The sequence below is a fragment of the Diabrotica undecimpunctata genome, chromosome 6 (genome assembly GCF_040954645.1).
Source record: "Diabrotica undecimpunctata isolate CICGRU chromosome 6, icDiaUnde3, whole genome shotgun sequence".
Taxonomy (NCBI): domain Eukaryota; kingdom Metazoa; phylum Arthropoda; class Insecta; order Coleoptera; family Chrysomelidae; genus Diabrotica; species Diabrotica undecimpunctata.
In genome coordinates this window covers 141774191-141787847 of record NC_092808.1, presented here as the reverse complement: position 1 = coordinate 141787847, position 13657 = coordinate 141774191, and the positions used below count along the sequence as shown (strand labels likewise).

Genomic DNA, 13657 nt, shown 5'->3' with positions numbered 1-13657 from the left:
AATGTATTTTTTATTTGTCATCAATGTTTGTTTTGAAACAGACATACGAAAAAAAAAAAAATGAAAAATACAGAACGTGGTAAAACAGTGGAATTTCAATGACTAAAATCGTGTATTGCCTCCCCTTGCTCTAATAACCTCTTGCAGACGACGGGGCATACTCTCAATTTTTCTCCGGATTACATGTTGTGGTATGTGGTTCCACTCTCTCACTAACAGATCCTTAAGCTCCTGTGCGTTGTTAGGAGGTGGTGTATGGGTTTGAATACGTTTTTTCAAATCGTCCCAGAGATGTTCGATGGGATTCAGGTCCGGAAACCTAGCTGGCCGGGGTAACCTTGTAATTCCAACCGCGTCTTTGTATTGCATACTGATCCTGGCAACGTGCAGTCGCGCGTTGTCCTGCATAAAAACGGCGTCTTCTCCAAGCCCTGCCATGGTGGGCATAACATGTTCTTCCAGAATCTCCGTAATGTACCTTCGTGCTGTTAAGGACCCATTTTTCGATGAAGGGTAATTCTGTGCGGAAGTTGGAAGATACACCTCCCCAAGCCATGACCGAGCCTCCACCAAATCACATTCTTGGAGCAATGCAAGCTTGTGAAAATCGTTCACTGGTTCTCCTCCAAACTCTTACACGTCCATCGGATCCAGTTAGGCAGAAACGAGATTCATCTAAGAATAACACTTTGCTCCAATCATTAAATCCCCAATGCGCGTATTGTCGAACAAAAGCTAGTCGTGCAACTCGATGCGCCCGGCGAAGTGGCGGTCCTGTAGCCATTACCCGAGAAGATAGTCCAGAAGAACAAAGTCTTCTCCTGACTGTTACAACGCTAATATTGCAATTTCGTACTTCCTGTAGACGATTTCTATGCATAACCGCTGTTGAGGTCCGGTTTCGTCATCTCGTGCCGTTGTCGTTCTTCTTCGTCCAGATCCAGGTCGTCTGGTTAGCAAACCCGTCTCCTGAAAGCTTTGAAGCACTCGTTGAACCGTAGAAAGGCTTACGCCAACAGTTCTTGCGACTTGCCGTTGAGTATGACCGTCTTCCACAAGCGCAAGAATGCGTGCCGTTTCAACAACAGTCAAAGGTATTTTTGGCAAAAAAATCGGTTGCCTGTAAAGTCGGTTTTACGGGCGAAGATTTTACGTGACAACGTCTTTTTCTCGGTAGAATATTTATTGATATGAATATTATTAAATTGCACAATAGTTGTTTGCAGTTGAAACGCGCTGTTTCTTCTCAATCGACTGAATTACGATTGATTGCAGAGTGATTTAAACTAATAATTTACTTAACACTATCAACATTTGTCAATAGTATGACATAACCTATAAACTCAGTTTCTCAACTTTTGTGTCAATCTAACAATTAATCAATCAATCATAGTTTATGATAATGAAATATTAGTGTACAATTATTTACCTTTATTGTTGTAGTTGTTGTAAATGACGAATCTAAGCACTCCACATTTTCACTACAGACACAGCTGACGATACTTTAACCACACGTGTGAACTTGTATTATGACGCTTTCTCGGTGTATTCTGACTCATCGTAACAGACGTGAGCGGGCGTTACACTTTTTCATGAGTGACTCCGAGCCACAACCTAATTTAAGACGTTGTCACGTCAAAAATAAACAATAATAAACACTAATAATGGCACTAATACACACTAATGGTGGCAATAATAAACGTTTGTTTGTTGCGTTTGAACAGAAAGTCGAAGCACAAATGAGACATTTAAAACAAGCGGCAGTTACATGTACTGTTCATTTGCACCGAATGAATCATTTTTGAAAATGATTTCCGGAACGTAAATCGAAACATCAAACAGTATTTAAGAATGTACTTTTCATTACAATCAGTTGTGGCTTAGTCCCATATAAACATAGTATTTAACAAGCTCTTTCTTGATTACTTTCTCTACATCGTTACATCATTTTATTGTACATTTTTTTGGAATTTCTATTCAAAAATTTTATTTGTAAATGTACAAATGTCATGTGACTCATGCCAAACACATTTATTAAGCAAACAGCCACGTGCACATCGAAAAATAAACATTATCTATACTTTTAAACGAAAGTTTTAAAAATCGATTAAATGCTTTAAAAATCTTGAAATTAATCCTTTAGTAAACATTAGCGGAAAACGTATAAATTACTGTAATAGAAATAAAAATTTTCAAAAAGTTAGTCTAGATAAAAATCCTTAAATCAACATCACAATTGCTCGCTCTTTCGTACATCTGAGGTAACCGGCATAATTAAAATTTCATCACTCTATAAACAGATAAGGGGTATTAAGTCATAAATAAAGAAGGGTTATAAAAGTCAAGAAACAGTTCACGTTCCAAAAAACACAACAATTGTCTTGATCTCATGACAACCTTTGCTGGAATAGCAATATATAAAGTAGTTTAAACATTGATATAATTTTTTACATGGGACGGTTAAATTGTTATACCAATTGTAACAATTGTATTAATTAAGTATGAGAATTAACAATTATTTTCTTCTTCTTCTTCTTTTTCTAGACACGACTCTGTCTGTTTTTCAATGTGCCTCCAGTAAGTTGTCGTTCCATCGTTTTCGTGGTCTTCCTACTGATCGTCTTCCTATTGGGAACAATTAACAAAAATAACAATTATCCAAATGTTTATTTATAGGTACTGGTATTATTTTTTCTGTTAAATAAAGTTAATTATGTGCTTAAAGAATGAATGCTTCTTCTTTCCAGTGCACTGGGCTGGTTGGACAGCGTCTATTACACTGGGGTGGTTGTTTACACAAACTGGATTGTTTATCGTACAGGGGTTATACTAATACTGAGTGTGAGTACGTCAAAAATAGCTTCGCGTCCCTAAGTATGCTAGGGGCGGAGTCTACAGGACCGTATTAGTTTACGTACATAATACATACACACACGTTTATTAAAGAATTAAATAGAAAATGAAAATAATTAAAAAAATACTTAATACAATAATAAAAATATCTTTGGAGAGACAGAACATCAAAGGTATTGTTATTTTTCGTCCTACTTTCGTAATACCTTCGCATTCGTTCGTTCTTTGAATGCCTTAGATGCTAGTGGATGTCCAGGTTATCATTCCATCTTTTTCTAGGCCATTTTGTACTTCTTCGACCATTTGGTGATTTATCTAAAATATATCTATAGTGTTATTTTTTTAGTCTATGCTTGCAAAGTCATGTGCTATCGTAGTCTGTGCATAAGTCTATCTACGCATTTGGCTATATCAGTCCTTTTTTCTGTCCAATATTCAGTCGTTTATGTAATCTCTACACAAAACAGTGTAATGTAAACATAGCAAGGAAATAAAGAAGGAAAAATTAAGGAGTAATTAGCCTAGAAAAGAGTAATAATTATTTAAGTAATTATTACATATTCCAAATTGATTAAAGAACAAATAAATTCATAGTAAGTAACATAGTTAATGTAAACATTTTACATTAAACAAAGATTGAAAACTCGACCCAGTTTAAATGTATTACACGAGTCTCAAATATCAGGTCACCACGGTTGTTTAAATCACGTTTAAAAAAACATAGACCTCTGCTGAAAAAAATAACACGGGGACTCAGTCAGCAAAAAACAATAACGCAACCTTGGTACTACGACTGAAAATTGAGAATACGGGCTCATAAAAAACCGAACAAGGGGGCCAGCGAGGACCAGTGGGAAGTTGGCAGTCTAGAGCGCCCCACGCAAGAAGTGCGGAGGTCGGACGATACGCAGCCAGTGAGCGCGCTATTTAACTCGCCGGGATAGTGTGACGTAGAAGTGCCGGTATCTGGAGATTCGAAAGTTCTCGATAGCGCGCCGTTTTGACTTCTTAAAACTGACGGATCTCGAATCCCTGTAAGACTGGAGGCGTATTCATTAGCTAGAGCCTAAATACGCGAAGGTAACTAAGATCTATATACTAACCCAAGGTATATCTAATATACGGAATTGTCCGCCCTTTAATTCCTTGCTTTGTCTCTTCTCGCCTCCCTTCGCGCCTGATCGAAACATTATTGGTCATAACTGATATTTTGTAGTGTACAGTCTATTTAATACATTGTAAACTCGAAATTTGTTTTTTTTTCTTATTCCCGGCCGTTACAGGTAGAGACTAGAAGAGATACACATTTTCGCTATCGCAGTGCTCCGGCTTCTAACGTAAGCCCATAGCCTCTCACTCTTTGCAGGACCTGAGACCGAGAAGTCCTTAATCCCCTTCCTCCCAAAATCTCCCTACCCTCTTGTAAATCCGCGAGGGCGGAACCAGTCAGTCCAGGCTAGTGGAACCAGTAAGCCTTGCCCCGCTCGCAGGGATAAGTATCCCCTAAGAATTGTAGATGCATCGGTAAGGATATTGAGACAGACGTCTTCTACAATGGTGACAGCATTTATTAGAGTGGGTTATTAGATTTATTTACAGCTTCAATCCTAAATTATTAGAACAGGCCCAACTATGAGGTTTCCCAAAATGCCTGAACAAACATTTTTTTTTTTTTGGAAATTGAGTATGTGTTTCACGAAAGACGTGAGGATTTGTGTCACTCTAATACCTCACATTGTGTGTGTTAACATTTCCACTGAGAGAAAAAGTACTTTCGTCTCTAAAACAAATTGTTTTTATGTAATCGGGCTGTTGGTTAATTTTATTGGACATATTTTCGTCGTTTGACATCTTGAACACTACCTGTTTGTTTAAACTTCCGAAGAAGCTTCCTCAAATAAGTTTTCGATGTAGGGCGATCGGGGTACCTCTCATTAAAACGACATTCCGCTGCATGGAAATTATTTCCACATTTACCAATTATTAATACAGCTGCTACTTTGTCTGCTACACATCGAGTTAGAATCTATGGAGAAGCTATGAGCATATTAACGTATGTACTAAAAACGGCGTAGGTAGGCGTGGCTAACTGTGATATCAACATGGCGGTGGGATCATGACCGGACTCAATAATATTAAAACTACTATAAAAATATGACTAGTTATTCAGAAGATTTAATCATAATCTAAAAAAGTGCAATACATTTTTAATAAACTATGATTTATTTATCCCGCGGTAAACACTAAAAACACGATTATACATAAAGATAAATTAATACAGTCAAATACTATTAATTTATTCTCTGAAGTACGGGCCATTACTTTGTTTACATATTTGTATGCTAACCTGTAGAACGTTATTCCTGAAGATTTTTTATTAACATTGCTTCTGCCACTGCAACTACGTTGAGAACAAGAAACCATTATTATGCACTATCACAATATATTATTACAGTTTCTATAAAAGTATTATAAAACTAAAAATATTCGAAAAACAACAATCATAAATAAACATATACGATCTGTCAAAAGTGGCAAAACAATATGGCCGAAGTGAGGTCGTTTTTAGTCACGTGATGCCCTCTCCATAGATTCTAACTCGATGCTGCTACAGTACGTACCATTCTGCCTTTGTAAAAATTTAAACGTCTCGTTAAACAATAATTAAACTAAATATTAACTAAGAATAACTAACTAAAAACAACTTGACTAAATTTGAATTGACTAAACTAAGCAGAAACAGAAACTAAATATTGAACTATGAACGCTACAAGTAGAGAATTGACAAACGTCAACTTTTTTGACAAATAACCAATGACGGACGTTAGAATTTTTATTAATTAAATGCCAAACTAGAATTTTAGTATTTATTTAATTTATTCGTCAAAATCATCTTAAATCCAAACAAAATTGATATGATTGAATCGGTATACTAAAATAATTGTAGTTTCGCATTTAATTAATATATATTCTAACGTTCGCCGTTAGTTAATTGTCAAAAAAGTTGACGTTGACGTACAAACAGTTAGAGAATTGAAAAACGTCAACTTTTTGACAAGTAACCAGAGGCGGAGGTTTTAATATTTATTAATTAAATGTGAAACTACAATTTTAGTATTTATTTAATTTATTTATAAAATGAGCTTAACTCAAATAAAATTAGTATTGTTGAATAGGTATTTTCAATACCTTTCAAATGAGGTGCCACAGTGGCGCTGTAACGTCATCTGTCACTATTACGTCACTTGTTATGACTAGTTAAGAAGCCTACGTCTGTTTATTACCTTCCTCCAAATTTCACTATTATAATTACATATAACCGTTCAAAAGATACGAGGGGGAACGGACTTTTGACTAGCACTGTATAATTAACATTACAATTTACATATTTAATTTTACTATTTTTATATACAAATATTTATAGTTATACAAAGTTTTTAACAATTAAGTCACAAATGAACTAATTGAATTTTTATAATCTATGCAACGGGTGCCCAAAAAAAAAGAAAAGTTTCGTTGATTAGAACCGGAAATATTGCGATTTTTATAAATTTTAATGTATGAATTCAGTTTTTGAAATAGTAAAATCGATAAATAAAAGAGTGTCACGAAAAAAGCTTTTTATTTGTTAATTTCTGTGGTCTAAAAAGGAAACTATTATTAGTAGGTAATGATTCGTTCGTTTTTTATCAAATCGCTGTATGATCATATTAGTTATTATTCTCTCTCTGTGAGAGATCTCTAGACACTAGATCTATCATTGCGATGATGTCCTCAAATAGTTTTTTTTATTGGAAAATAGAAAAATTTGGTTTTGCATTTGGAAAAGTTAATAAATTTTTTATTATATTGATATTTCTGAGACAAGTTTGTTTGTATACGTAGGAAAGTTTTGATTGTAGCATAAAAGAAATTTATTAAATTTGTGACTATCGTAACACTTTTTTCCATTCTTTATTCATTACCTTAATGTTTCTGTTCCATGTACACAAAGAGATACGAATATATTTGACTTAATATTTTTTAATGAATAAAAGCCATGTATCTCCATTATTTTAACTGAATAAATTGTTATTGTTGAAGAGCTGAATACACTGCGTGGGTTAAGTTGAATGTGAAATGAAGCTAGTTCATAAATTAGTTACAAGTAGACAATATTTTATGGGTCTGTGTTTCGTGTAAAATATTCTACACATTTTGGTACACCTTTTTCCATACATCATTAATAATATTATTATTATTTCAATCATGAATGGTTTTCCATTATTTCGCCAAATAAATAAATTGTAGTATCTGTATGTACATTTTTAGGCTATTTAGTATCCCATATTCTTTAAAAAAAACTTTATATACTTGGGATCCCTAGTCACGTCTGATAATAACGTTACGGAGGAAGTGAAGAGGTGAATATTTATTGCAAATAAATGTTACCATGGCTTAATTAGACACCTAAGATCAGATAACGTCGCAAGAAAGACAAAATGCCAAATATATAAAACCCTAATAAGACCGGTACTCACATATGGCTCAGAAACCTGGACACTTACTAAAAGAGAGGAAACGTTGTTAGCCACCTTCGAAAGAAAAATCTTGCGACACATATATAAGGGCGCAAAAGAAAACGGAATATGGCGAAGACGATACAACTCTGAACTATACAAAATATACCAGGATCCGGATATTATAACATTCATCAAAATAGGACGGCTGCGTTGGATAGGACATGTAAAAAGAATGGAATAAGGCGAAATACCAAACAAAATATTCAAACAGATGCCAGTAGGAAAAAGAACAAGAGGAAGACCGAAACTGAGATACTTAGAACAAATAGAAAATGATATAACAACCTTAAAAATAAAAAACTGGAGAAAAAAAGCACGAAACAGATCGGAATGGAGAAGAATCCTAGAACAGGCCAAGACCCAAAAAGGGTTGTCGAGCCAGTGATGATGATGATGAGTATCCCATATTCAGCTCCATCGAACTATATCTTTTGTGTTGTGTATATTGAGCACTGGTTACTACACTCAGATGCAAAAAAATGCAACGGAAAAAATTTTAGCACTATTTTGATGATTTTTTTAGCACACTGTGTATAAATTTATAAATTTTAATTTGGTATAGTCAGTTTTTTGATAAAATTTTATATTTATATTTGGCTTATTGTACGGGGATAATTAAAACGTAGTTTAATTATCCTAACTTTGAAACATCCTGTGGAATAATTCCGTTTGCGAATTTTCGTAAAACCTTATTTTTCGGTTGCAATCATGTCTCCTAAGAACTGTGTTTTTTGTTTCATGTCAAAATATGCCTTGGTTCATTTTTTATAGCCAAATGAATTTGCCACCCACAATTTAGGACTTGTTTAATTATGATTATTTTGGAGTTATTTTGTAATACGACGAGGTGGCTTTGGTGACTGTTATCATTATGTCATATTGACACTTACATTTTGTTTACCTATGATTGATCAAGGTCATTAGTGTCGAAGATTGTGCGAAAGCCGTTGCTCTGGTTGAAGATGAGCAAAATTATGAATATGTAGCTATATAGAGTACTACACTCATCGCTCTACCATCCAAAGGGTAGTGCTAACAGAATTATTCCACGGGATGTTTCAAAGTTAGAATAAAAAACCACCTTTCGATTAACCCCGTATAATAAGTCGAAATACCAAATTTTATTAAAAACTCACTATACTAAATTAAAATTTATAAATTTTTACACAGTGTGCTAAAAAAATCATAAAAATAGGGCTAAAACTAAAAAAACCTTTTTTTTGGTCTTTATAGAGGGGGGGTCTGGAATCTTCAAAAGACATCTCAGTCCAGGACGCCGCCTGACCAGACCTTAGTGTAGGATTCGTTCATCGTACTCCCGGCGATAGTTACCGAGGTACTTTAAAATGCCCTCTCGTCGCCGAGTCTACGCCGAACGCCTCTGTCATCCAGCGATCCGGAAGCGGAATGGCCGCTGTAAGGTCGGCATCACTTCCAAATCACTACCTTTATTCATTCATTCTCCATTCATACATATCCACACTCTATTCATCAGCAAGGAGGTTCCCTGTCTCATTCCAGGTAGCGCGTAGAAGACACTAATCGCTCCTAGTTCGGCATTATTTCCAGATGGGCATTTGCTCCTTCCCCACAGTCTGACTCACGCATTCCAACTCATACAGTGTGACCCACTTTTCTAGCTTCACCTTTCAGCATCATTCACTCTTACCTTTAGCGTTGGTTTAGCAGTATTTCTTCCTCTTCCTTTTTCTTGATCACTGCACGGATATAGCTGTGTATGTTAGTCCAAACTAATTTATTTTCAATCATTCTCTCAATCATTTCTCTCACTGTAACAAAATTCACACCTGTCTCTCTCTCCATTCTGTTCCTTTCCACTATCCATCTGCTGCAATCTAACATCGTATGTGTCACAGTGTCCGAGTATCCACAGTATAGGCATTCATCTGTATCAGCCTTTCCGATCCTATAGAGGTAGGCCCAACACCCGTGTCCTGTGAGCACCTGCGTCAGGAAATAATCCAGTCGCCTGTGTCCACAGTCCACCCAATCTCTTATGTTCGGGATCAGCATTTTCGTCCACTGTGTCACATCTTCCGTGTTGTTCCATTCTTCTTGCCATCTTTCAACTGACCTTTCCCTTTCCTGTCTTTTCTCGGCCACAGTAAGGTTTGGACCTCTTCTCTCATAAAGCTCTTTCCTTTCCACCGCCAAAACATGCAACGAAACACATCCAGTGATGGTCCATAAGGCTGCCGCAGACACAGTCCTGTAGGCGCATGCCACTCGCAACAGACTTGTTCTGTCTACTCGTGTCATGAGACTCCTATAGGCAGTTATCTCTACCCCCTCGCTCCAGACTGGTGCCGCATAGAGGACGATCGACTGTACAACACCGTGTAAGACCCTCCTCCTTTCGGATTTGGGTCCTCCAATGTTCGGCATCACAATCCCCAACGCAGCCGTACTATTCGCAGCCTTCCGGACCACCTCCCGCACGTGCTCTCCCCATTTTCCATTCTGGTGCAATGTCACTCCTAAATACTTTACTTGTTTCTTAGGTGTTAGACATGCTCCCGCACATTTTAATTCAATATTTTGCGTGTTCCTTGTGCCCTTCAGAATGATGGCTTCGGTTTTCTCTGTCGCAAGTTTCAGTCCGTGCTGCATCATCCATTTCTTTACGACGCCGCCAGCGTTTCGAACCCGGTATTTGGGATCTGGCTCATCCCGGGCCACTACCAGTACAGCGAGGTCATCCGCGAATGCGAAGGGGGTTGTACCCTCTCCGTATTCACAGTGCATAATCCCGTCATATGCCAGATTCCATAGCGTCGGGCCCAAGACAGATCCCTGGGGTACCCCGGCCGTCACGTCCACGACCGTGCCCTTTTCCACCATAATCCTTCTCTCGGACAGATACTCCGCCACCACATTCATCAGGTCTTCTTCTTAAAGTGCCTATCCGTTCCGGATGTTGGCGATCATCACGGCTATCTTTACTTTATTTATTGCAGCGCGGAACAGTTCAGTGGTAGTCGTGTTATACCACTTTCGTAAATTTTGAAGCCAGGAAATGGTAAGAGAGGACCGGGAAGAAGACGCATTTCCTGGCTTCAAAATTCATCAGGTAACCAGGACATTCTCTCTCCTCCATTGCCTTCATTACCTCGTTCCACTGCAATGTATTGAATGCATTCTTAACATCAAACAACAGCAGAGCCGCCCAGCGATGTTCATCCCCTCTGTTGCGCAATGCTTCGAGTATACTCATGATTGCATCAATCGTGCTTTTCCCTTTACAAAAACCAAATTGCCTCCTTGATAAACCACCTGACCTCTCAATCATGTCGTCTATGCGTACTCGCAGCATCCTTTCATACAGCTTACTGATTCATGGAAGCAGACAGACAAAAATAAAAAAACTGAAATATGTACTTTGAATTTGACCAAAACTTTCTCCGTTCCTTTTTTTGCAACTGAGTGTATTTTAAGTTTGTTTCATCCGCTTTAAGGTACTATCACTGTCTAGAATGCTAAAAATGGCACATTTTCAATTTTTTTTTGTATCAAAAACAAAATGGAGTAAATTTGAAAAAAATTGTTCAAAAGTTGACCTTATCTCGATCTTTTTCAGTCACAAAAATTGTGATAAACTATCATAGAAAAAACCTAAAACAAACAAAAGGCATCAAGTTTTATTAAAATTGACCGACCAAATCCGGAGATAAACAAACTGTCCGCCAGTTTTAAAAATGTAGTTTTTCTTAAAATTTTTAGTACATACATAAAAAAAGTTAATCGTGTATAATAATATAAGTAGCTACTAATATCAATATTTATATATTTTTAATTTTCAGTGGAACTTTCCATGTGTTTGTCGCACCAGATCCATCGAAAGAACCCAATCACATTCACACTTACGAAAATAGTGGCAGCTTCGGAGAGTTGGCGTTGCTCTACAACATGCCCCGTGCAGCTACGGTCAAAGCGAATAGCGAAGGTTCCCTTTGGGCTATGGATAGGCAGACCTTCAGACGTATTGTTCTCAAGTCTGCGTTCAAAAAGAGGAAGATGTACGAAGCGTTGATAGAAAGTGTTCCCATGCTTAAAACTCTTCAGCCTTACGAACGTATGAATCTTGCTGATGCATTGGTACCCAGGTGAGTAGAGATTTTTTGGAATTATTAATTTTTTTACACGAAACAAAAGTACTGATCATTTAGTTACAGGTCTTGTTGAATTATGTGAAATGCAGTGTGGTTAGCAGCATTTTCTAACTCAGCATAAACTGTGCTTTTTTTCTGATGCTCAATGGTTTTCCTTTTTGCCAAGTGTTTATAGAACGAAGAAGAATTAATATTATGAATTATGAACGAAGATTATATAAAAGATGAAGTTAAATATTTTTGTCTTATACTGGGTAAAACTTTTAGAAGTTTCCAAATGTTGAAAAAAATTTCTGAAGTATTGGTCATGCATTCAATGTTCAATGAAGGATGACAGTATAGATCTTTATGAAAATTACATGTTGACTATAGCAAAATAATTGTCCCTCTTAGGACATTTTGTTCTTCTTCAGGGTTTGTGTTTTTTGGTTATTTTGTGTGGCATAACCACTTTGTGGTTATGTTTTTCTTGGAAGCTATTTGAGAAAGTTTTTATCTGTTTATGGTTTAAGTTTTTTTGGATGTGTTTTGGGTTTTGTCATAGACGAGGTGTGCGAGACTGTGAAAGTTTATACGGGGATGGTGCTTTTCCAAAAAACTGTGTTAATAGTGCTGTATTAGTAGTGGATAATTGAAGAAATAGTTACGGCTATTTGTTCGGGAGAGTGACAGATATCATTGTGGAATGGTATTAGGAAACAGCAAAAACCCACGTCTCCCTGTGCGAGAAAGAGATTTAGTATTTAGAAAATGAAGGTGTGGTACCCAAATGAACTTATCTACCTCGTTCACAAGGTTATTTATACACATATTTGATGTGGAATTAAACCAAAATTGATTTAAAGGAGAAAAACAACCTTTTACACAATTTTTACACAAATGCAAAACTTCCAAGTTGATGGTAATCTCCTAACAAATAAATGATTACAGATTGCCGCCTATGCCGATGACATTAGCATTATGTCCTGCAGAACAGAAGAACCAGACATTCAAAGAAGAATAGTCATGTGTTCCGCTCAAAAAATACACACTGGAGATCGAAAATCGGGGTTACAAAACTATTATCAGACCAATAGTTATGGATGCGAGACATGGGTGATGACAGGCACCTGCATAGGCATAAAAAGAGAGCTGGAAGTCTTCGAATGAAAAGTCCTAAGGAAGATATTTGGACCTATTAACGAAAACGAAGTATGAAGGTCCACGTACAACCATGAACTCTACCAACTGTGTAAAGAGGCACCGATCTCAGAATTCGTTAAACTTCAGAGACTTCAATGGACTGGTCAAAGGAAGGCCACGGAAAAGGCGGGAGGATGGAGTGGCAGCAAACGCGCCAAATTTGCTAGACCTGGGGAACCTGGAGAAGATCGCGCAGTACCGGCAAGGCTGGAGTTATAGTTTGGAGGAGGCCAAGGCTCAATTTTCGCTGAAGTGCCATTAGAGAGAGAGAGAGAGAGAGAGAGAGAGAGAGATCTCTTGAGTCATCCATGACTTCTTGATAATATCCATGATTTTTTTGTTATAGGTATATAGTTATATTTTCTTATGCATCAGAAATTGCCATTTTAAGCTATCTTTCAGTGCGGTCTGTTTTCTTCAATTATTGTTCGGTCTCTACATTTTGTTAAGTGTTACGTAGTTGTTCATTGGGTCGGTTAGAAATTATATGTTTTTTGTCTCATCGTCTAGCATTTCCTTGTCTTTAACCTTCATAATTGTATCCACCTTTGTTCGATCTCGCTTAAAGCCATAATCCAGACTATCCAAGATAAACCTTCCATTACTTCCAACTCTCACAACAATTTCTAACATAAAAAGCCTTCGAACACTTTTGGCATTTCATTTAGCAAGCATAGTGATCTATATATCGATTAATATCCTTCGTTTTATTCCTTTTTTACTGGTCTTTCTTCCTTCCACGCCCTGGGAAAATACCACTTGACAAGTATCGACATGTACTAGCTACGTCGAGTTGCACTAGTTATTTGGCCAAGTGCCTTTTTATTTTTTTATTTTCCATTTATTTTAAGTTCTTATTCCTAATTACTTAAAGTCTCGTAACATTATTTATTAACTTTGTCAGATATCGAAACGTTTTAACCTTTAAAC

General features: G+C 36.7%; 1 protein-coding gene across 2 annotated transcripts in view; it reads left to right on the top strand.

Moving 5' to 3' along the window:
- Pka-R2 (cAMP-dependent protein kinase type II regulatory subunit) overlaps positions 1-13657 on the top strand; it is a 161346-nt gene that overhangs the window by 133606 nt on the left and 14083 nt on the right. For both annotated transcript variants that reach the window (XM_072535555.1, XM_072535556.1), the window contains exon 3: positions 11237-11539. In XM_072535555.1, coding sequence (XP_072391656.1) covers positions 11237-11539 — 303 coding nt within the window. The remainder of the gene's footprint in view (positions 1-11236; positions 11540-13657) is intronic.